Source organism: Durio zibethinus, chromosome 23, assembly GCF_047325235.1.
Source record: "Durio zibethinus cultivar Kanyao isolate XHJ-2024 chromosome 23, ASM4732523v1, whole genome shotgun sequence".
NCBI lineage: Eukaryota > Viridiplantae > Streptophyta > Magnoliopsida > Malvales > Malvaceae > Durio > Durio zibethinus.
In genome coordinates, this window is record NC_143184.1 from 3,289,056 (window position 1) to 3,309,965 (window position 20,910).

The 20,910-nt window shown below is 36.1% G+C and overlaps 3 protein-coding genes across 6 annotated transcripts; 2 read left to right on the forward strand and 1 right to left on the reverse strand.

Moving 5' to 3' along the window:
- Nucleotides 1-2,845: 2,845 nt before the first annotated feature.
- Nucleotides 2,846-3,894, reverse strand: LOC111313370 (chitinase 10-like). The gene is made up of 2 exons (XM_022914038.2): nucleotides 3,434-3,894; nucleotides 2,846-3,344 (listed from the first exon to the last, which is right to left on the reverse strand). Exons 1-2 carry the CDS (start codon nucleotides 3,889-3,891, stop codon nucleotides 2,978-2,980), a joined length of 825 nt encoding a protein of 274 aa, XP_022769773.1. The 5' UTR covers nucleotides 3,892-3,894; the 3' UTR covers nucleotides 2,846-2,977.
- A 7,792-nt stretch (nucleotides 3,895-11,686) lies between these two features.
- Nucleotides 11,687-15,079, forward strand: LOC111314021 (putative WRKY transcription factor 47). 2 transcript variants are annotated; one of them, XM_022914986.2, is made up of 6 exons: nucleotides 11,687-11,993; nucleotides 12,150-12,221; nucleotides 12,335-12,487; nucleotides 13,239-13,595; nucleotides 13,711-13,824; nucleotides 13,936-15,079. In XM_022914986.2, the coding sequence occupies exons 1-6, from the start codon at nucleotides 11,772-11,774 to the stop codon at nucleotides 14,536-14,538; spliced, it is 1,521 nt and encodes a 506-aa protein (XP_022770721.2). In that variant the 5' UTR covers nucleotides 11,687-11,771; the 3' UTR covers nucleotides 14,539-15,079. The 2 variants fall into 2 exon arrangements, with proteins under 2 accessions (XP_022770721.2, XP_022770723.2); XM_022914988.2 differs by having other exon boundaries at nucleotides 13,242-13,595.
- A 1,443-nt stretch (nucleotides 15,080-16,522) lies between these two features.
- LOC111314020 (protein S-acyltransferase 18-like) lies at nucleotides 16,523-20,554 on the forward strand. Of its 3 annotated transcripts, XM_022914982.2 has the most exons (10): nucleotides 16,523-17,057; nucleotides 17,165-17,232; nucleotides 17,310-17,423; nucleotides 17,532-17,858; nucleotides 17,974-18,042; nucleotides 18,175-18,246; nucleotides 18,378-18,506; nucleotides 18,589-18,669; nucleotides 19,698-19,862; nucleotides 19,944-20,554. In XM_022914982.2, the coding sequence occupies exons 1-10, from the start codon at nucleotides 16,883-16,885 to the stop codon at nucleotides 20,454-20,456; spliced, it is 1,713 nt and encodes a 570-aa protein (XP_022770717.1). In that variant the 5' UTR covers nucleotides 16,523-16,882; the 3' UTR covers nucleotides 20,457-20,554. The 3 variants fall into 3 exon arrangements, with proteins under 3 accessions (XP_022770717.1, XP_022770720.1, XP_089609236.1); XM_022914985.2 differs by lacking the exon at nucleotides 17,310-17,423 and having other exon boundaries at nucleotides 16,528-17,057; nucleotides 17,664-17,858; XM_089753110.1 differs by lacking the exon at nucleotides 17,310-17,423 and having other exon boundaries at nucleotides 16,915-17,232; nucleotides 17,561-17,858.
- Nucleotides 20,555-20,910: the final 356 nt, after the last annotated feature.

Here is a 20,910-nt window from a genome sequence, read left to right on the forward strand (position 1 = left end):
CCAAAACCGATTGAATTGATAGGTGGAATTGCGTCATGTATTTAATATAATGTTACTGGCTAGTGTATTTTCAAACGATTCTTTTGCTTGATGAAAACATGAGCACAACCTAATTAATATATATATATATATCGAATATATTTTCTTCTTGATTTCTTGTTTACGTCATAAAATGTTTGGTTTCATTAATCATCCAAACTACGCAGCATTTGGCGGCTGCTATTCCACCTGAACCTTCGCTTTCCTGTAAACGTAAAAGAACTTAATGCCTCTCCTGCCTTCAGAATTATAGCTGCGCTTCTCATCCATTTTCGATCCGATCACCAATCGATATATATTTTTCTTCTTTAGCCACGAGTATATGTCACGGATATAAGGAAGAGTCATGAATCTCACATCGAACATAATAAGAAGGTCATCAGGATATAAAATGGTTCACATCATCTTTTTCTTGTGAGACACCTTTTGTAAAACAAAATCGTAAGGTCAATGGGGCAAGAGCGGACAATACTTCATAAGGGTGTGAACCGTGACGGTTAGGTTGATTTGGGACGCAAGATGAATGGATGCCCGGGTCCCGAGAGCCACACGAGTTCGGAGCTTAAGTCTCGACTTGTGACAAATGGTATTAGAGCCAGCCCTATGCTGTTCGATCCATGCCAAGCGCCTCGAGAGAGGTAGGCAGGATAATCAGCCTTCGTGACGAGAGCGTCACGAGATTGGGTGTGGGAGAATGTCACGGATCTAAGGGAGAGTCCTAAATCTCACATGGAACATAATAGAAGGGTCACTGAGGTATAAAAAGATTCACACCATATCTTTCTTGTGAGGATTCACACCATATCTTTCTTGTGAGGTGCCTTTTGTAGGACAAAATTGTGAGGCCAAGTGGGTCAGAGCGGACAATACCTTACAAGAGTATGAACCGTCACGGTTAGGCTGATCTGAGACGCTGGATGAGTGGATGCTCGGGTCTCAGAGTCGCGTGGGTTCGGAGCTTAAGTTTCGACCTGTGACAAATGATATCAGAGCCAACCCTAAACCATTCGACCCACATCAAGTGTCTCGAGGGAGGTAGGCAGGGTGACCAGCCTCTCACGAGGTTGGGTGGAGGAGAATGTTACGGACCTATGGGTGGAGGAGAATGTCATGGACTTAAGGAGGAGTCATGAATCCCACATCGAACATAATAGGAGAGTCACTGAGGTACAAAAGGGTTCACACCATCTCTTCCTTATGAGGCTCCTTTTGTAAGATAAAACCATGAGGTCAGGGGATCAGAGCAGACAATACCTCACAAGAGTATGAATTGTGGTGGTCAAGCTGATCTGGGACGCCAGAAAGGTAAATGCCCGGGTCCCAGAGTTGTGCGGGTTTAGAGTTTAAGTCTCGACCCATGATAAGTAGTATAAGAGCCAGCCCTATACTGTTTAATCCACGCCAAGATCCTCGAGGGAGGTAGGTAAGGTGGTCAGCCTCTGTGACGAAAGCGTTACGAGGTTGGGTGGGAGAGAATGTCACGGAGCCAGCCCTATACTGTTCAATCCACGCCAAGCTCCTCGAGGGAGGAAGGCAAGGTGGTCAGCCTCCGTGACGAAGGCGTTACGAGGTTAGGTGGGAGAGAATGTCACGGACCTAAGGAAGAGTCTTGAATCTCACATCGAACATAATAGGAGGGTCATTGGGATATAAAAGGGTTCACACCACCTCTTCCTTGTGAGACGTCTTTTGTAGGATAAAACCGTGAGATCAAGAGATCAGAGCAAACAATACCTCACAAAGGTGTGAACCGTAACGATTAGGTTGATTTGGGACGTCGGATGAGTAGATGCTTGGATCTCAAAGCAAACAATACCTCACAAAGATGTGAATCGTAACGATTAGGTTGATTTTGGACGTCGGATGAATAGATGCTTGGATCTCAAAGCCATTCGAGTTCAGAGCTTAAGTCTTGACTCGTGACATATATATATATATATATATATATATATATATGAGATCCGAATGCTGTAAAGCTAAATGCAAGGTGGGATCGAGATGCGGGGTGCACTGACTTCGTCTTTGCCTTGGCCCTGCCTCCCATTGGAGTTTTGAGAAAAAGAGGATTAAGTTTAATTTGTCACTGTCCACTTTAATTTTTACCTTTGATCTTCGGCCCACAATTACTTGATGTTTTTTTGCACAATATTATACATTTGTTCTTCCTAATTAATTTCTGTCTGTATGTCCCTCTTTCATCTGTGATCAATTATGAATTATTAATACTATTGTAGGGTTAAGTATCTATGTCTTGTAATACTTGCTAATTGCTATCTAGGGCAGCATTTTTTATAAGATTCATAGTCCACAACCCACGCATGTAATCATCTTCTGTCCAAATAACTATATGAAGCCGCTTGGTTAGAGGATGAATTAATATAATAAATAATCCTTCAACTCCTGCAATCAAAAGTTTATTTCATATAATTCATTCCCACCTTGTGCATTGACTTTTTGTTTAGAAAACTATAAACAAAAAATTTGTCGAATAACCATTTAGAAATATAATTAATAATATACAACAATATTACAGATTTTCTTTATTTAAACAGTTTTCCACACCCATATATATTTATATTTATATATATTATTTATATATATATTTTTTGATCATTTAAGGGAACAGAATCCTACATTAAGAGGAGGAAAAAAATTGAGATTCGAATCTCAATTTTATTATCTTCTTTAAGATTATCTTGATCATTAAATCAATCAGTTGAATATATATATCTATATTATTTATATATATATATATATAGTTTTGTATATTCTAATAATCAAATCTCAATAGGAATTAGTGCTAAAATAGAGAATTTCACTGAGAAAGCCTTTGCAATTTGGTCGGAAAAACATTATGGAAATTACAATTGCATGACAATAACAACGACAACAACGAGCTCCGTCCTTTATTATCCTCGAAAAGGAAAATAAAACTAGGTTAAAACGGCTTTTGATTATCACAATCTAGGTTTGGTCCGGTATCAACGTTAAACAACTGAGCATATCTCTTAAAGAATCCAATTCGATCATTTACACGTGTATCGTTGGGTCTTCCACACTCAAGCCTACCGTTGATTATGTTGGTCACCAAACCATATCCAGCCGTCCGATTACCTGCCAAATCGGCTTCCGTGGGGACATATTTACCAACCAAGACATCGTGGCAAGAGGGCTTTGGCTTCTGCTCGGTCATCCAGAACCGAATAGCAGTTTCGAATGCAATCAAAGAGTTGTTGGCCACTATTTCTGGGTTCCTTAGCCCATCAAATCCCAAAGCCTTGCCGGCTGGTCCATAATTGTAATTCCTGTTAACAACAATATTAACAATCTATTCGGTTAAAGCTTACCTTAGCCACGAGGAAAAAAAAGTTTGGGGAAGTGTAATATTACATACCAGGACAGTTGAATGGGTCCTCTTCCTTTGTAAGATTTTCCAGGGTAGCAAGGCCATTGTGTGTTGGTAGAGTCACAGTAGATGCTTGGAGGATTCATTTCCTCTTTGAAGCACAAACCCCAAGCGTATGGTCCATCGGGTGCAGTAGCCCATCCGCCTGTGGTCTCGTGGGATATCTGAGCAAGAAAAGCTGCAATTTCACGCTTGCGCGTATCTAAATTCCCTGTGTTACCAAATAGTGGAAAAACTTCCGTAGCTTGAATAAAGGAGTCGTAAGTGTAGAAATTTCTTGCAGGGCATGCATTATCATCCTTGTGAAGAAATATAGAATCAAAAAGATCTTCACTAATCAAATGTGAGATGTATTGGAGCCTTCGAGCTTCGATTCCATTTGATGCAAAGGAGAGGAGAATAGAGCAGAATATTAAAGAAAAGGGAATAAGAGAGGATGATTCCATAATTGTTTTGTTGTGTGAGCAAATGATGAAGATATTCCTATTATTTATACATTCATGTCCCCATATGAACTTGCAGACGACACGGCGGGAGTTATTATACCACAAATGAACCAGTCTGCATATCGAGTTTTTGACTTTGTTATAAACTTAAAAAATAAAAATCCATTAATTTTTCCAGTATTAATTTCATTTCATGCTGCCGATGGGGAGTTGAGAAATATAGCAAAAAAAATTCATTTTTTGACTAGTCAACATATAGACGTGCTTGTTAGAGTTGACCAAGGCGCTGTCATCGGTTGATACAACTAAGCCCTCACCCCTTGTGAATGAGCACATGACTTCTTTTGGAAGTAAAGTCGCCGGGGATGGCAAAGAAATTAAGCTGCTGGCGGGATTTATATTTTATTTATTCTTTACTTAACTTTTGAAACTTTCTGTAGAATGAATGTTTCAAGCTGCACTTTTACATTAAGTGCGTGCATCCGTATCATCATTTAAAGGACGAAAAGATGTACCTCTGCCAAATGGTAGTAGCTGGCAAATGATGAGGTTGGAGACGTTTTCAAATCAACCTTTTTTGTTATATTGAGCATTGATTGAATCAAAATTTTAAAATAGTTCGGTGAAACTAAAGTTAACTTGCTAAAAGGCTAATCATAGTTGGAGTTATCCGGAATTAGTCATAAATTACGATCAGCAGTATGCAGTTTCTAGTAGACGGTAGGGGGCTTTGGAAGGGAGTCATCAATCAAGGCTGTCAGATAACAAAGAGAGAGTTGGAAAATACACAAGACATAAGAGAAAGCTCATCTACTTCCTTCATTCATTATGATCTATATTGAAGCTCCTACCTTTACTTTCCTTCATTTATCTGGCCCTATTCAAGCTTCATTGCAGTAACTAATGGAGTCATTCTCATTTAATGTCACTTCCTTTTTATGGTTTAATAATATACTTTTTTATTTTTTTACAATGCAAAGCTTTCCTAAGGGCTTGGTGCAGTTAAACATTAGCGGTAAAGGCAAAAGTCCACGTGGACGAAAAAAAACAATAACTTACTAAAAGAGCGAAAAAGAATCTGTGAAAATAATAATTGGACCATGTCCTAAACATGTCATCAAACTAATCCCTCCATGAACATGGACTTCACCCGAATCACTACCGGTTGTTCAGTTAAATTCCCACAATCCCTGCAAATCAGGCCCTGAAGGGGCGGTGCATCTGATCCTGTCTTCTTCATGGATTAATGCTTAGCACGCACGTGCAGTAATTAAGCTGTCCCAAACCCCAATACAGTTCAAGTTAAGCTTCGGCCCTTTTCTTTGGCAATAGAGGAGCCCAAGGTTATGGCATAACAGATCTGTAACATGGTCAACTTTAGCTTTTTTTTTTTCTACTTGAGGCGGCCCACCAACAAATGGGGCCAGAAAGCGTAAGCTTCTCAAAATATTGTCGTCCTTGTAGAAACTCCTAGGTAAAGTAAAGAGACCAACAGGAGGGAAAGGAGCTGGCTGGGAGCGTTAGACTTTATTAGTCAAAGAAAAGTGGTCCTGTTTTGGAAGAATTAAGACTACCATAAAATTTTTTGGATGCATGCATGACGAAAGAAAGAGGTTCTATTTTGACAAAATGGGGAAAAATGCCATCCATTCCCATCAAAGAGCACAATTGAATGTTTAAATGGAGTAACGTGGGAGTTAAAATGCTTATTAGAGAGCAGTCCTCTCGGCCCCATTAAAGACCATTCTTCAACATTTTTCTAAAGCCCCAAAACGACCCATCTGTGTGGATTTATTGCTTTTTCTAAAATCACTTTCGTTTTCTCTTGACGAACCCTATTCTGGAAAAGCTTGCAATGTATGCAATCTCCCTAAACCACATACATGACTAACAGAAAATTAAAGCATAGAAAAATTATAACCATACGCACAGCTACATCATTAATTAAATTATCTGATCTAATTAATGTTGAATTTTTAATTTTTTTATACAAAAGAGGTCTCGATTTTTTAAAAATAAAAACGGATTATAAGTTTTAAATTTTGACTCTTAAAACTTAATCAATATCACTTTTTAAAAATAATTATATAAATAAATTAGATCAATTTCTAGTTCAATATTTTTAATTTTTTCCTTAATGGCAGTAAAATGCTGACTAGGTTTCAACATTTTTGTTATTGTACTGAAACTTTATTTATTTTTTTGGGTTAAATTAAAGCTTAAAACATGAGTTCCATTGTATTTCAAGTACCTTCCATGGGGCTGTGGTCCCTTTGATTTTTATGAGATGGAAACTTCAGGAAATAAGTGGAAATTGTGTTTTTAAGTGAAACATGGAGATATGCTGAAGTGTATTTGAAATTGAATTAATAATTAATCAAAAAATTTTGAAATAGAAAGCATTTTTATTAATTAATTAACATTAATAATTGGTTCGATTTCAAGGTGACTGGCTGCCCACCCCCTTTTATGGCACGTCTGATTTGCTCAACTGGATATCAAACGTCCATACATGAAAGGGTACTCTACCACCAATATTTATTTCTTTTACTTTGGTTCTCTGTTGCTCAAGCCTAATTAAGCTGAGCTGAAAGAAAAAATTGAGGACTAGGTTAGGTGAGTCACATCCTCATCCCATTACCCTTTTTCCACATACCCAAACAAAATAAGTAGGGAGAGGGAAAGGGGGAGGGAGAGGGATTGAAAAATTTTCAATTATTAAAGAACAAAACAAGAGGAGAGAGGGGGATTCAAAGTCTACAAGCTTGAAAGAGGAAAATGGAAACACTAGCCTTTGATCATCACCGATGTCTTTGTTGTTGGTACCTCTTTCTCTCTCTTTCTCTCCCTTTCGGAAGTCGCCCCATTTTCAAAGTTCCTAGCAGGAGATTGGCCCATTTGATTAGCCAATTAATAATCCCTTAAAGTTTGGTCCCAAGAGAGAACGTGATTTTTGGGATAAAACAAAGTCAAGCCTCCCATTTGCAACAAGAAAATGACAACAAAAGCTAAAACGGACGGAAAAACGGAAAAGATCTCTTTGTCAGTTTCCGTCAACTAGGCTGAGTTTTACACGGAACCAACTTTACACAACATGTACTCGTAACCACTTCAGTGTAGGTCTCTTCATTTCTTTTCTTTTTCCCTGAACTTCATTTTCTACAAAAATTGGAAATGATGAAGTCCAACAAACATTTTTGTAATCCTTTACAATGTTAAATTAGTTTAATAAATTAGATATTAATTTGAATTAGCTATAAATTGATGTCATTAATCATTAATTCTCCATTTAATTGCAATAAAAAAAACATTTGATGAAATTTTTATTTTGATTAATGTAATAGATCGGGGTTACAAAGAAAAGAAAACTAATGAACAATTCTTGACATGAAACTTCATTCGTTCTAGAAAATTGATTATGACATTACAAATACAATAACATGAATTGATCAGATCAAAGACAGTAATGATATTTACATGTTTAGTTAGAGTCTAGTGTGTTGTACAGATGTATGTAAACGTCATGCGAACGTAAGTTGATCTAAAAGTTAGAGGCGGAGGGCCAAACATACAAATGTTTGCAGGGCGGGGCAGTTAATCCAATCGTGCGTGAGAAGTGGGGGATTCTAGCGCGGGTTTTAGGGTTTATAAATTTACTTTATAAAGGAGATGTCAGTAATAGATATAAAGCAACAAATAAAAGATAAGGTAGTGCACACGGGAAGCACGATTCCCTTTTTTTTTTTTTTTTGTGGCTTTGGTTAGGCGATATAGATGAGATTTAGGCTTTGAGGGGACGTGTGGGCAAAGGTGTTTCTCCATATTTTATCCAGAAAAGGGGGTTTACTTCTAGCCGCTCCCAGGATGTGGCTGTGCATTTTCAATGCCAGCCAGCTTGTACAAGCGCCTTTCTAGCTTTATGTGCTTTCGGCTTCAATTTTCTTTTGACTCTAATTACCCTAAAAGGCTTTGAAACCTCACGTTGCACCATGCATGTGACTTTCCCTACGACCCATTATTAGGATATATTACTTGAATCATTTTCTCCTATTACCAACTATAATCTAGATGCCTAGCTACTACTGCTAATATAATTAACCTAGACAAGACTACTATATTACATATATATATATAATATATCTTATTTATAAAAAAGAAAAGAAAAGAAAATTGTGTTTGATCCAACTGTTTTCTGAAATTTTAAATCTTGCTTCCGCAGCTACTGAATTTGATGTTCATCACAAAAAAAAAAAAATGATGAATTAGAATATTAATTAGTGTAAAAAAAACTGGAGATTTCTTTTGGATGCCAGTAATAACTACTGCAAATCACACGTGAACCGAGATGATGAGTAATTGCTTGACAGGTAATTAATAATTAACCATTTGATTTATGAATACTTAAGCTGATGTGTTTGTTTCTTGATGATAATCAGAAAATATTTGTCCTTTTGGATTCATATAGTATTTTAATTTTAAGGAGGGGTTATTGATGGTTTATCTCACCTATATGTGAATGAAAAGACTGGAAACTTTGTAAGAATTCCTTTTCTTAATTTCACGTCTCCCTCTTCTTTGGAAAAAGATAAGGACGCTTTTGAAAGATCCAAATTACTTAGTTTAAACAAATAAAAATGTTGCTTTCATTTAAACCTCCAGGAAGCTGAAAAAATGACCTTCATTCATCAACATCAGCTTTGAGTTCGGTGTGTAGGCCAATAGATCAAGTTGGTAATACTTCCAAAGGCCTCCAATTTCAAAATAATAGACATATTAAAAAAAAAAAGAATAGAAGATTACCCTTTGTTTAGTTTATCATTGCCTTGAAGAATCCTTCACATGGAAAATTTATATTTTAAGTAGATTTGGCCTGTTTGATTGTGTAAAGCTGGAGACAATCTGATCTTAAATACTTGTTTTTTTTTTTATTAAATATTATAAAACCAAAGAGAGGGAGCTTCCAGCTGTGGTTTCCAGTGTCAAAGGGGCATCTTTCTACCATTGAAAAAACTTTTCCACATATTGACTAATTAAACTGAGATTTTGTGTATACAAATATGGTTTTAATTAGCATATGAGATATACCTGTACGCTGACGACAACGTTTTAGACGTAGTCATTTTTTTAATTTCATAGACAAATTTTAGGTAAGTTTTCTAATTCTAATTTGTGTTAATTAAAAAAAAAAAAGAAATATAGCATCAAGCTCAAAAGAGAGGGGAAGCTACTCAGCTATAAGAATCTCAAACAAGTTAAACTAACCTTTAGTAATAATTAAGTAGTTGCTGGTTTCTAGGATCATTGTCTTAATTCATGGCATGGATGGGAGAAAGGAGAATCAAGTATAGAGTCAAAGGTATTGATTCTTCACTTATATTGGTTAAAGAAATTAATTACTACGTATTCATTATCAATCTTGCAATATATCCATTGTTTTAAAATCAATAGGGATCTTAAGTTCGGGTTTAATATACATAGGTTAGGTAATTAATTAAATAAAAATTTGGAGAATTAATTATTTTTATCTCGAGTAGGAATTTTTTGTACATAAAATATCACAGTTTGAAAATATATAAAAAAAATTGTAAGTGTTAAAATTTAAAATTCAAATATTACTTATTAAGAATGATTGTAAAAACTAATTAATTTATAAGTAATTGAGTAAGGATGTTAAATTATATGTAAGTACATTTATCTAGTTGTATATATAAAAGAATTTTTGCTATAACATAACTGGCTAACTAGAATTATAATTTTTGGTATCTCTTTTTTTTTTTTTTAAATCAAGGACAAAAAGATTAAATTCCATCTTTTTTCACTAAAGAAATGTTTAATAAACTTTTTCAATCAAATTTCCTAATTAGTTTAGCGAATGGTCTTTTTTTCTGGCCAATAGGAAAGCATAGCTTCAAAACCTGATATTCTACCAGCAACTTTGAACATATTATATATATAATGCAACATTAGTTAATTTGTAGAAAAATAGTACTTGAAATAAAAACAAAAGATTCTATCAAACTTTAAATTTGCAATGCTCAATAAAAAAATTATACTACTCCTTACCACGTTTCAATTATTTTTTTGGTTTTGCTAAAGATCGTCATTGAACTTGTCAAGAAATATGTAATTTTATGAAATGAAAAAAGACTTGAGAAATTGAAACACATTGATTGCCAATGAATAAAAAATTTCAACCATCCACCATCCATTTTCAAGATAGCTGTTAAAATTATTGACGCCCGTTCTGATCCGTAATTGCACATTAATTAATAAATTTTTAGTCAATCAATTAGATTAATTATTAAATATATACTAAAATTAGCCAAAGTCAATTTTAAAATTTGTGGTACCGTGTACACAAAAATAACTTGGGTGGAAGATTGAGAGTATAGTCTAGGGCAACATTATCCAAGCGCTACAAAATCATATGCGTACGAATTGACAATTCTCCTTTTCTACCGAACCATTGAATGATAAAGTCTCACGTTTCTTCTTTAAAGAATTAGATTCGGTTTTTTCTTCAAAATAATGAAAACAAAAGAATTTTTTTGAGCATGGGTTTAATCTAAATGGTTCATCCATTTTTTTAAGAAGTGGATTCCAATAAAATTAATGTTTAATCCCTAACACTTATAATGCTTTTCCCATTTTTTTATATCTTAGTCTATTATATACCAAAAAAAAAAAAAGAAGAGCTTTCTTTAATTTTGTAATAAGAATAACGACGGTTGTTTGATCAAATGCAAAGGAAATAACCAACATGCATCCACTTGGAGAGAGACATATAGACTCCAAGAGTAAGGAGTACTTAATTACTGCATATTTGCTACTATTTGGTAATTGCTGCCTCCTAGAGCTCGAGTCAAGCGTCTTACCTGTGATAGCTAGTTGATATTAGTCCAAGTCTTCAGTCTCCTCCATGTTTTTTTTTTTTTTTTTTTCGTGAAAGAGAAGGCAAGCACTCCCACCATTCGCTGTGCCTACACATGTTAACCTCTTTAAGATTTTTGCATTTTCTTCTGATTAGTCAAGGAAAAAAATTATAAATTTGTCTTTTAGTGGTAATAAAAATCTTTAATAGATTTTTTTTCCCCAATTTTTAAATTCATCACAGAATTAAAACTCAACTAAATTTAAATTCTTTAGGTAGAGATCATGATGACCATGATAAGGTGAATTCTGATAATCTCCCCCGATCGAGCCAGGTGAGCTAGCACCCAAGGAGGGGAGGGGGGGGGGGGTTCCTAGAGCTTGGAGAAGGATTTGTGGACCGATCCAAAAATTGACGAGAGCCGTGAGGGCCTGGCTTCATAGGTGAGTGGGATAAGGTATTCTCCCTTGGCTAGACCCGACCCGGCCACCCTTCTTCTTTTTTTTTTTTGTTTTTATCCTTAACCACCGTCAGAAAGAGCCGTGCCGTCAACTCCGTTGACCTAAAGACGACGCCCCACGTGTACAGCCCGTACCTTATCCTTCTCTTCTACAGTAACAAACTAAAATCCTTTATCCCACCGTTATCTTTAACGACAATCCGTCTCCCTCCCTTGTCTCCCCACCGATTCACTCCTTGCTTTGTCCTACCGTACCCAGAATTTGCCACGTCGCCTTCTGCATTAACTGTTATGTCATATCTCCCACGAAAAAAACGGCTAGCGTTCGCCTACTCTTTCTTTTTAATTATCCCCTTTTCTTTTTAATTTCTGGACCACCACTAAAGTTAAGTCATTGATTTTTTCATTTTTGAATTGTTATTACTATATTATTATATAACTATAGGGAAAATATTCTCTCTCTTGTTGAAAGCTTGAAAAAGCTGCATAACTACCCCTCTCTTCGATCTCTCTCTATCTTATTTTCTCCGTCTAATTTCTCCTTTAGTCATGGAGAAGCAGCACCGTCGAGAATTGACGCTCTTGCACTCCGGTGACTTCCTCCGGCAGAATTCTTGTGTGCCTGATCGTACGCTTGATGATTCTAGCGATCTTGTGAAGCCACACACCAAGGAAATGGATTTCTTTGCTACTAATAATCAATTACATGATCATCATCAAGAGAGCAAGATTAATAATGGATCATCTTCTTTGTTTGATTCGGGTGTAAACGTAAGGTTTTGGATTATTATCCGGACGTATTTAATTTTTATATTTTTTTATGTTCATATATCCATTGAACCTGGCTGGTGTGATAATGCAATAGGAATAATTTAAATAGAGTACTATTTGAGTTTACTTCTCATTGACTAAAAATATGTTGTTCAGACTGGATTAAATCTTCTCAGTTCAAGTCAGGGGGTTTCAAGAACAACTAATGAAGAGAAACCCAAAGCTGAAGTAAGTTTTTTAAAGATTCTTTTTTCATGGAAAACGTTTTCATCCTGTTTCTTATTTTAATTTCTTTTTGATTTGTGAGTTTGAACTTGTTAAATGGAAAATTGGGTTTTCAGATAAATGCTCTTAAAGTCAAGTTAGAAAGGTTGCACGAAGAGAATCAGAGACTGAGTGGCCTGTTGGATCAGATTACCAAAAACTACAATGAACTACAAGGTCAACTATTCATGGCGGTGCAAAAACAGGCGCTTGAAAATCAAAGAGAACAGGTGAAACATTTAAGTTCAATTAAACACATCGGACATATTCGAGTATATCATCATCATCATCAGTTTGCCATGTGGTTAAAATCAAAGTGGGAGGGAGGGTTTTTATTATCCATTAATGATATGGATATATGTCTTTTCATTGTGCTTATCTTATTGGCAAAAAAATTTGGTTAACGTGCTTAACTTGAATTGGAAAGTGTGCTTCCTTGATCCCGTATCTTCTTTTTTTTAAATATCAGATTGGAAATATATCTTTGCCAATCGATCAGTTTCCACCTTTGTTATTATGCAAAATCACATTGAATTTTGGAAACCCGCCTATCTTCCAAAGTGAAATTTTCATCAAATTCATAAACAGTTGGATCCCGATTCTGTATGGTTCACCATCCACCAATTGTCCTTGTAAGTGATATCTAGAGTAAAGACTACTATCGAATAGGCGGCGTTCGCTCAACCACTTGTCTATTAGGCTTATTTTGCAACCCCCTCGTGTGCAGTGTGTGGACATCCTATATGTAAAAGGTTTGCTTTCCGTGCTTCAAAACAGATTATAAGGATAACCCATGATTCTTAATTTTGAGAAAGATAATTAGTTATTTATTCGCGTACTTTCATTTCTCTTATTTTTTGAATTTACGTTAAACCAGTTTGAGGGGTGAGCATTTTGTTGTTTGATAAGCCTAGCAATATTTTTCTTTCTCATTGACGATTATCACGGTTACGGCTAATCAAAGAGATGGTTTTCAAACAGAAGGATGCCGTGAATGGCATGCCAAGTCTCATAGTGTCAGTCCAACAATTAATGGACCCACGGCCATCGGCAGCATTAGATGTCAGTGGACCTTCGGCATCTGACGACAAGACCCAAGAATTGTCAGCATCCCCAACAAACACTGTGGAAATCGAGTCAAAGAAACGCGACCATCAAATGATTCAAATTCCAGGAAGGCACGCTTCTGTTGAAAATGGTACTGATCAGACGTCTCAAACCAGGGAGGGTTCGCCCAAAAGTCCAAAGGTAGATCAGTCAAAGAGTGAAGAGCAAGTCTCTGAAGTTCCTTTCAGGAAGGCCAGAGTGTCGGTTCGAACGAGATCAGAAGCTCCCTCGGTAAGTACTATATAGTACTACTGTACAATTTTACCTCAAGATTTATTTGCAAAAACTTTAAAGAGAATATGTGGAAATGATGGATCCCCGGCCGTCTTATTTTTCTGTGGTGCAGATAAGCGATGGATGTCAATGGAGGAAATATGGTCAAAAGATGGCCAAGGGTAACCCTTGTCCACGCGCCTACTATCGTTGCACCATGGCTGTTGGCTGCCCAGTCCGTAAGCAGGTGCTCGTCTTTTTCTTCTAAATTTTCTTTTTTGAAACAAGGAGGATAGTAAAATGGCCCGATTAATTTGAAACCTCCAACTACTTAAAGCCTTACATTATTTTTTGACAGGTTCAAAGATGTGCGGAGGATAGAGGCATTCTCATAACAACATATGAAGGAAATCATAATCACCCTCTTCCACCAGCAGCCACAGCTATGGCTAACACTACGTCAGCTGCAGCAGCCATGCTGCTATCAGGTTCAACCACAAGCAAGGATGGCCTACCAAGTTCTGGCTACTTCCCTTCCTTGCCATATGCTTCAACAATGGCCACCCTATCTGCCTCCGCCCCGTTTCCCACCATAACCCTTGATTTAAGTCAGGGCCCAAATGCCGTTCCATTCTTACGTCCCCCGCCTTCCACAGCTACATTTCCGTTACCTTTGCACGGTTATCCGCAGCTTTTAGGGCACCCTCTGTTCGCTCCTAACAAGCTATCTGCATTGCCGGTAATGCAGTTAGGGCAACGTCCTGCTTCTATGGTTGAAACTGTTACAGCAGCCCTTGCTTCGGATCCAAATTTCACCGCAGCCTTAGCTGCAGCTATTTCGACAATTATGGCAGCATCGCCAAGCAACAACGGTGGAAATAACAATTCCTCCAATGGGGCGCCTCGTCTTCCAGGATCACCACAGCTTCCACAGTCTTGCACCACTTTCTCCACTAACTAGCCAAGGGTGATTAAATTTTGGGTCTTGGCATGCTCAGGATATTTATCATTTTCTTGCATAAGCTTTTGCTAGGTATTATTACGCAGCCCGAGAGAAGGAGCCCATCTGTTTTATGATCATATTAACCGGCAGTTCCAGGCTATCCAATATGATGATCAGATCAGCAGAATATACAGAGCAAGCTTTGACGTACCACCGCAGGGTTATATATAGACAAATTCCTATCAACTCTTTTGATCAACAACAGTATATTGATTGGTTGGTGGGTTTGGGCTTGCAGTTGCAATTTCGCGGTTCCGAATGTCTATAGCCATAAGAAAATATTTCAGAACCCAATATTAATCACGGTCTTTTCAATCAAAATATGGCTATACTTTTCACTGTAGAGAATATTATATGTTGTCACATGCAGTATATAAGCATAGGAAAAGCTTAGAGTGGGGTGTAAAAATGAATTCGTGAACAAATTTAAAGTATTTCTTGTGTTGGAGATGATTTTGCTTTCGTACTTAATTAAAATAATGTTTTATTTATGAAGACATATACATGTATGGGGAAAGGGGTACTTTATATAACTTTTGCAGAATTATCATATTATAGGTTTTTATTTTAGTTATTTAAGGATTAATGTAGCAACCAATTCTATTTTTGGTTGGATTAGACGTAAGGGAAATTAATGGAATTAATTAGATTTTTCCACATGATCAGTACTTTACACTCAAAATTAACTTAATCCATCAATTTCAGATGTTTGATATTGTCCAAGAATATTAGAGGGAGTATGAGTTATTACATGTAGTGTAGTACATGATACCTAGAAAAAAAATTATGCCTTTAAAATTTTGAGATAAGGGAGTTTACTAGGTCTCACATTAATCAGAATCGTTTTCTGAACGTTTCTATCTCATTGGAAAAATATTAACAGAATCTTGATAATTCAATTTAGTCCATAATAATATCGAAATAATTTAATTCAAGCCCAAAAATTAAAAATTAATGCAAAAAAAAACCAATTTTAAAGTGAAAAATTTTTCTATATAAAGGAAAAAACCTCGGGATAAAGTAAATCCACTAATATTGGTTTTACCGTAAGAGGCAGAAGGTGACAATTTAACTTCTTAAAAAAAAAAAATCTAAGGATTAAGTATGCTACGTTGAGCATGGGGCACTTTAAAAAAATGTTACATGGCACCTATAATAGTCATAAAGAAGTACTTAATTTCTTTTTTTTTAAACCAAATAAATAGGGATTAAAAAGATAATTTCAGTATTTTTTTTATTTCTTTTCCGTGCATCTTAATTATTTTCCTCCTCCACTTCGTAGATTCATATTTTAACATATTGATTTTTTTTTTTAAATTTAAAATAAATAAACTATCCAACTTCTCAAACTAAAATAAAATACATCACATTTGATAATTTAAAAACAATAACTACAGATTGCGCATTTGACCCCGATCACCGATTGAGTTCAACGGACTGACACTTCTCTGTTTCGTACCCAAAAAGAGATCATATTTATGTTTCTCGCCTACTAATTCTGACTCTAGCTAGCCAATACGAGGAGCAGTAGCAGCTAAAGGATGAGTACGAACCAATCAGGACTCAGGAGAGCAAGCCCTGCCTAATGCCTATGTTGAAAAAACTAGGGTTACGTTAGAAAACTTATTTCTTTTACACGTTTTCATCAACTTGGGACAAAGATTTCTGCAACACACTGTAAAATGCACACATAGTTGTCAGTGCAGATAAGATTCCGTTTCCTTACAAGTTTCACCCATAAGAAGAATAAAGCACCATCCCAGTACTGTCCAAGTTCAATGAATCTCCTTTGGATTATAACGAATTCAACCAGAAAAAACGCCAGTTTCAACCATGCATGGCTCTTTGGATTTGTTCTCATCCAAAAAACATTCGCCAGTTGCACCTGAGAGACATCATGGGATTCTAGTAAGCTCAGTTTGAAGGTGCGATTATATATATATATATATATATATATATATATATATATACAAGGATCGTCTTCAGGACAAACGAAGAAAAATAAGCCTACAACAGGCAACAGCTTTAAAGTCAGAAAGTACTTCACCTTTGGTGCCAACCTTGAGTTCCTCCAGATTCTTCAGCGATTCTTCGGCCGTTCGGCGTTGCGCTTTCTTCGTTAGTTTAGAAGTAATTCACTGAAGAGTTTGGAGGAACTCATGGGTGCTGCCAAACTTCCCCTACTCCGTTTCAGAAAAACCCCATTGTCTTGACTACTTAGCCCTAAACAGCCTCATAAAGTCTGGGTTTAGTGGGTTAAATCTTTTCAGACCCACCCATTGCACATTAAGGCTGGCGGCCCATGGAATGGCCCCACACAGTGTCTTTTCGGGCACCTAAACGTGGAAAAGAAACAATGATGACGAACTCATGGCCGTCAGATGGGGCTAAATCAACATCCAGAATCGCCGTTCAAATTTCAAACCGCCTTATCAGAATTCGACCGTTACAGCCGAAGATGTTTTCTCAAGCTAAGCGTGAGCTTCAAGAAAACATTAAAAAACACAAAACACCACGAAGCACATTCCATGGATTTGGATTAGCTTAACACCCAAAAAACTCTGTTGTTGTTTGGTTTCAAAAGCTGAAAAGTTTAAGACCATGAGGATCATGAGACGCCATGGTTGGCAGCGACCTCTCCACCCTTTACAGGTAAATGTCACACTTAGACCCTTTTTTTGTCTTAAATTTCTGATGATTATGTTGGATCGAAAATGTTGGATTTGCAGATGGTGGGAATGGCAGTATATAGTTTTCTAGTTGTGGTCTTTTATACATTTTTAGGCCTCTTGCTTGGAAACAGAATTGCTGAAATCACTGTCACAACTATCTTTTCCTTTGTGGTAATCTTCTCAAAGTAAAACTGTAAACTTTTTCTTTTTATTGTTGTTATAGCCTAAACTCGCTGGGAATTAAATTAATAGGCTGTCAATTTGCTTTTCCAACTCCAGGCACTCTCAGTTATGTTCCTGTTTATTAGGTGTACTGCTATTGATCCTACTGATAAAATCAGCTCTAGGAAGAAAAAAAGAGGCAAATCTAAAGGGATTCTGAAGCTAAATTATGGGTTCATATTGACCCAGATTGTTGTAAGGTTTTTTAGGCGGTTGGAGAAGAAGATTCTTAGGACTTTTATAAGGAGGAAATATCTGGATCCATGGAAAACCGATATCCAAATGGAACCATTGCTACCATTTCCCCTCGTCATGAAAGATGATGCAATTTCACCTGACCTTAAAGAGGGCGACATCTCTTATTGTTCTCTTTGTGATTTTGAGGTTTGCCTTTGTTCTAGTAGCAATTCTTTTTTTTTTTCTTTCTCAAAAGAAAAAAACGGTTCTTTCCTTTGGGCCTTGTAGTTTGTCTTTTACAACTTTCTCTGCTTTATCTTAGGTGAAAAAACATAGCAAGCACTGTAGGACTTGCAACCGGTGTGTTGAAGGTTTTGATCACCATTGCAGGGTAAGGGCCGGGGTTCCTTTCAAATTTTGGCCTTGGATTTTTTTAATTTTCTTTTGGTTTCCTTTTTCAGTTTGCAGTCTATATGAGAAGCAATTAATCTGTATTGATGTAGAATTGCTCGTTTTATGTCAGTGGCTGAACAACTGTGTAGGGAAAAGAAATTATACAACATTCATTCTTCTAATGATTTTTGTCTTGTTAATGGTAAGTGGTTTTCTACGTCTTTCAATTGTTAGAGATCAATTTCATAATGCCCCTACTTTTATCTCCAAAAAGGCTTCAAATTCTAAGGTAATTCTATTACCCTGACTATCATCAAATCGTTACTATTACAGCTAATCCTAGAAGGTGGAACTACTATTGCCATATTTATCAGGTGCTTTGCAGATAAGAAGGGAATAGAGCAGGAGCTGGAGAAAAGGCTATATATAGAGTTCCCTAGAGAAGTTCTTGCCACAATAACAGTAAAAATATTATCTCTTATTGAAGTTTATTTGGATCACAAATTCTGGTATGTATTTATTTTAACTCTTGAAAATATTACAGATTTTGTTGGCTTTGTTTACTGCCTATGGTTCGGCAGCAATGGGACAGCTTTTCTTCTTTCATGTAGTTCTGATAAGAAAGGTAAGTAATTATAGCTTCCTTCTTTGGACTATTTTGCAAAACATAACGGAGTAGTTAGAAAAAATATGATACCATATCTGTTTGGTTAGGCACACGATATCTGCTTATGGTCGTTTCCACCTCAAGTTTCCCATCACTTGCTTCCTTCAACATCTCCACTGTAACTTTTTGCGTATGAAATGAGGCTCTTTCCATGTGGTCAGTTTACAAGAAAAGAAATGGTTCTGATGGGAGTCATTCATTCCATTGTCACTTCATTGTCATTCCCTTTGGTACTAGAAAATCATCTTGCAAGTTGCAAATCTTACGCTGTAAAGTTAAGAAATTTAGGAAATTTTCTGTCGTTTTGATATTGTACCCCATTTACTGTAGACACCACGATCTGTCCGGAGTGTTTATTTTTATTAATTAAAAAATAAAAAAAATGAAGTCATTCGCCTCATTCATATCCAGATCATGAATGTTTGGAATACTGTCTCAATTCATCCTATTTCATCAGATCCGGGATGTGATATGGTTCCGATAGTTATAGATTTATGGATCTATGACATTTAGAATTATAACAATTCCGAGAACGTCACAATGTATCAGAAACTTTGGCATGCACTTGTTATCTGTCAATTCCCCTGTCCTTGAAGAAAATTTCCTTGCGGTTTCCTCAGCTGAGGATTCGAATTGTCACTATCTCTGCATACCTTATGTTTTCAAAGCCCCCTTAATGAACTTTTCCACTTCTATTATTTTAGCCTGTGCTAGCAATTTGACCATTGTGATATATTATTATGTTGATATACTACCCATATGCTAAAATATGGTTAATTAGAAGTTTTAAATAAATCCAAGGACTTTGGTTGTTTGTGAATTAGTGCTCTCAAGTTGAGCTGTGTCATATCTTGCTGTATCAAAGGCCATGGACGTAGTGATGAAGGTTTGGATACTGGAACCGATGCCCATGGCTTGTTGCTATAAAGACTTGAGTTATTTAGTTCCTTTCCAGTCTCAATAGTATGTTTCGATTCTTGTTACAGGGAATGAGAACATATGATTATATACTGGCATTGAAAGAGGAGAACCAATTTACAATAGACCCGTTTGAAAACTCAGATATCTCGTCAGATGATAGCTCTGATTTTGATTCACCTGAAAAACCAACATTGTTGTCAAGGCTTATATGCAGAGGACAGAGAACTCAGGTAATATATACAAGACATCCCATCTTAAATTTTATCTAAAGAATTTGAGCAGGCCTATCTTACTGGTCAATTCAATTTCAGAACCCATCACGAGTGTCCATAAGAATTGATGGAGATCCAGAAGCTTCCACCTTAACCAGCAAGAAACAAGGCTTCCATGTAAGCATTGACCCATGGAAACTGATATATCTGAGTAGGGAGAAAGCTCTTCTAGCAGCAGAGAAGGCTAGAGAAAGGCTTATGAAACAAAAGCCAGCGGTGGAACTTGATCCATTGAAGCCGTTACCATTGGAGACAAAACATGGCCCATTAATTAATCTAGAAAGAAATATGGCCTCAGGAACAGCAACACCACCGCCTCTCATTTCCAAAAGCAGGCTTCCTGGTTCACCAAGATGGTTTGCAAGCCCAAGGCGTCGATTTTCTGGCTCACCTACCATGTTCTCCAGTGTGATTCCGTCACCAAAAGAAAAATATAGGAGCAATTTCGATTTGAAGTTAACAGAGGTTTCCAGGGAGCTTGAAACATTCATTTCGAGGCAGGTTTTATGTTCTGTTATAAAAAAAGATGGCAGTGAGGCATCTCCAAGATAAAGACGTTTGAATTTTAAGGTTCTTAGCTCTGAGAAAGATTCATTGGCTAGTTCAAGGCTCTGATCTCATTAGATTTATAAGTAAGGTCGGCAATTTAATCCATGATTTTAATCCAATCCGATCCTATAAGTTTGATTTTTTTTTTTGAAATTCGGATTTCGAATAAGATCAAATTCAGATAAATCCGACTTGATATTATATAAAAAAATATTTTTTAATTAATTATTTAATTTTTTATTTATATATATTTATATAATGATATTTTTAAATATTTATATTTAAAAAATAATATTTTATATTTTATAAAATAATATTTTATTAATTTCAAATAAAATCAAATACAATTTATATAATTTCGAATCAAATTCGAATATGAAAAAATAAAAAAAATTCAAGTAAAATCAAATTTAAATTTAATAATGTATAAAATCGAATCGAATTTGAAGCAAACAAA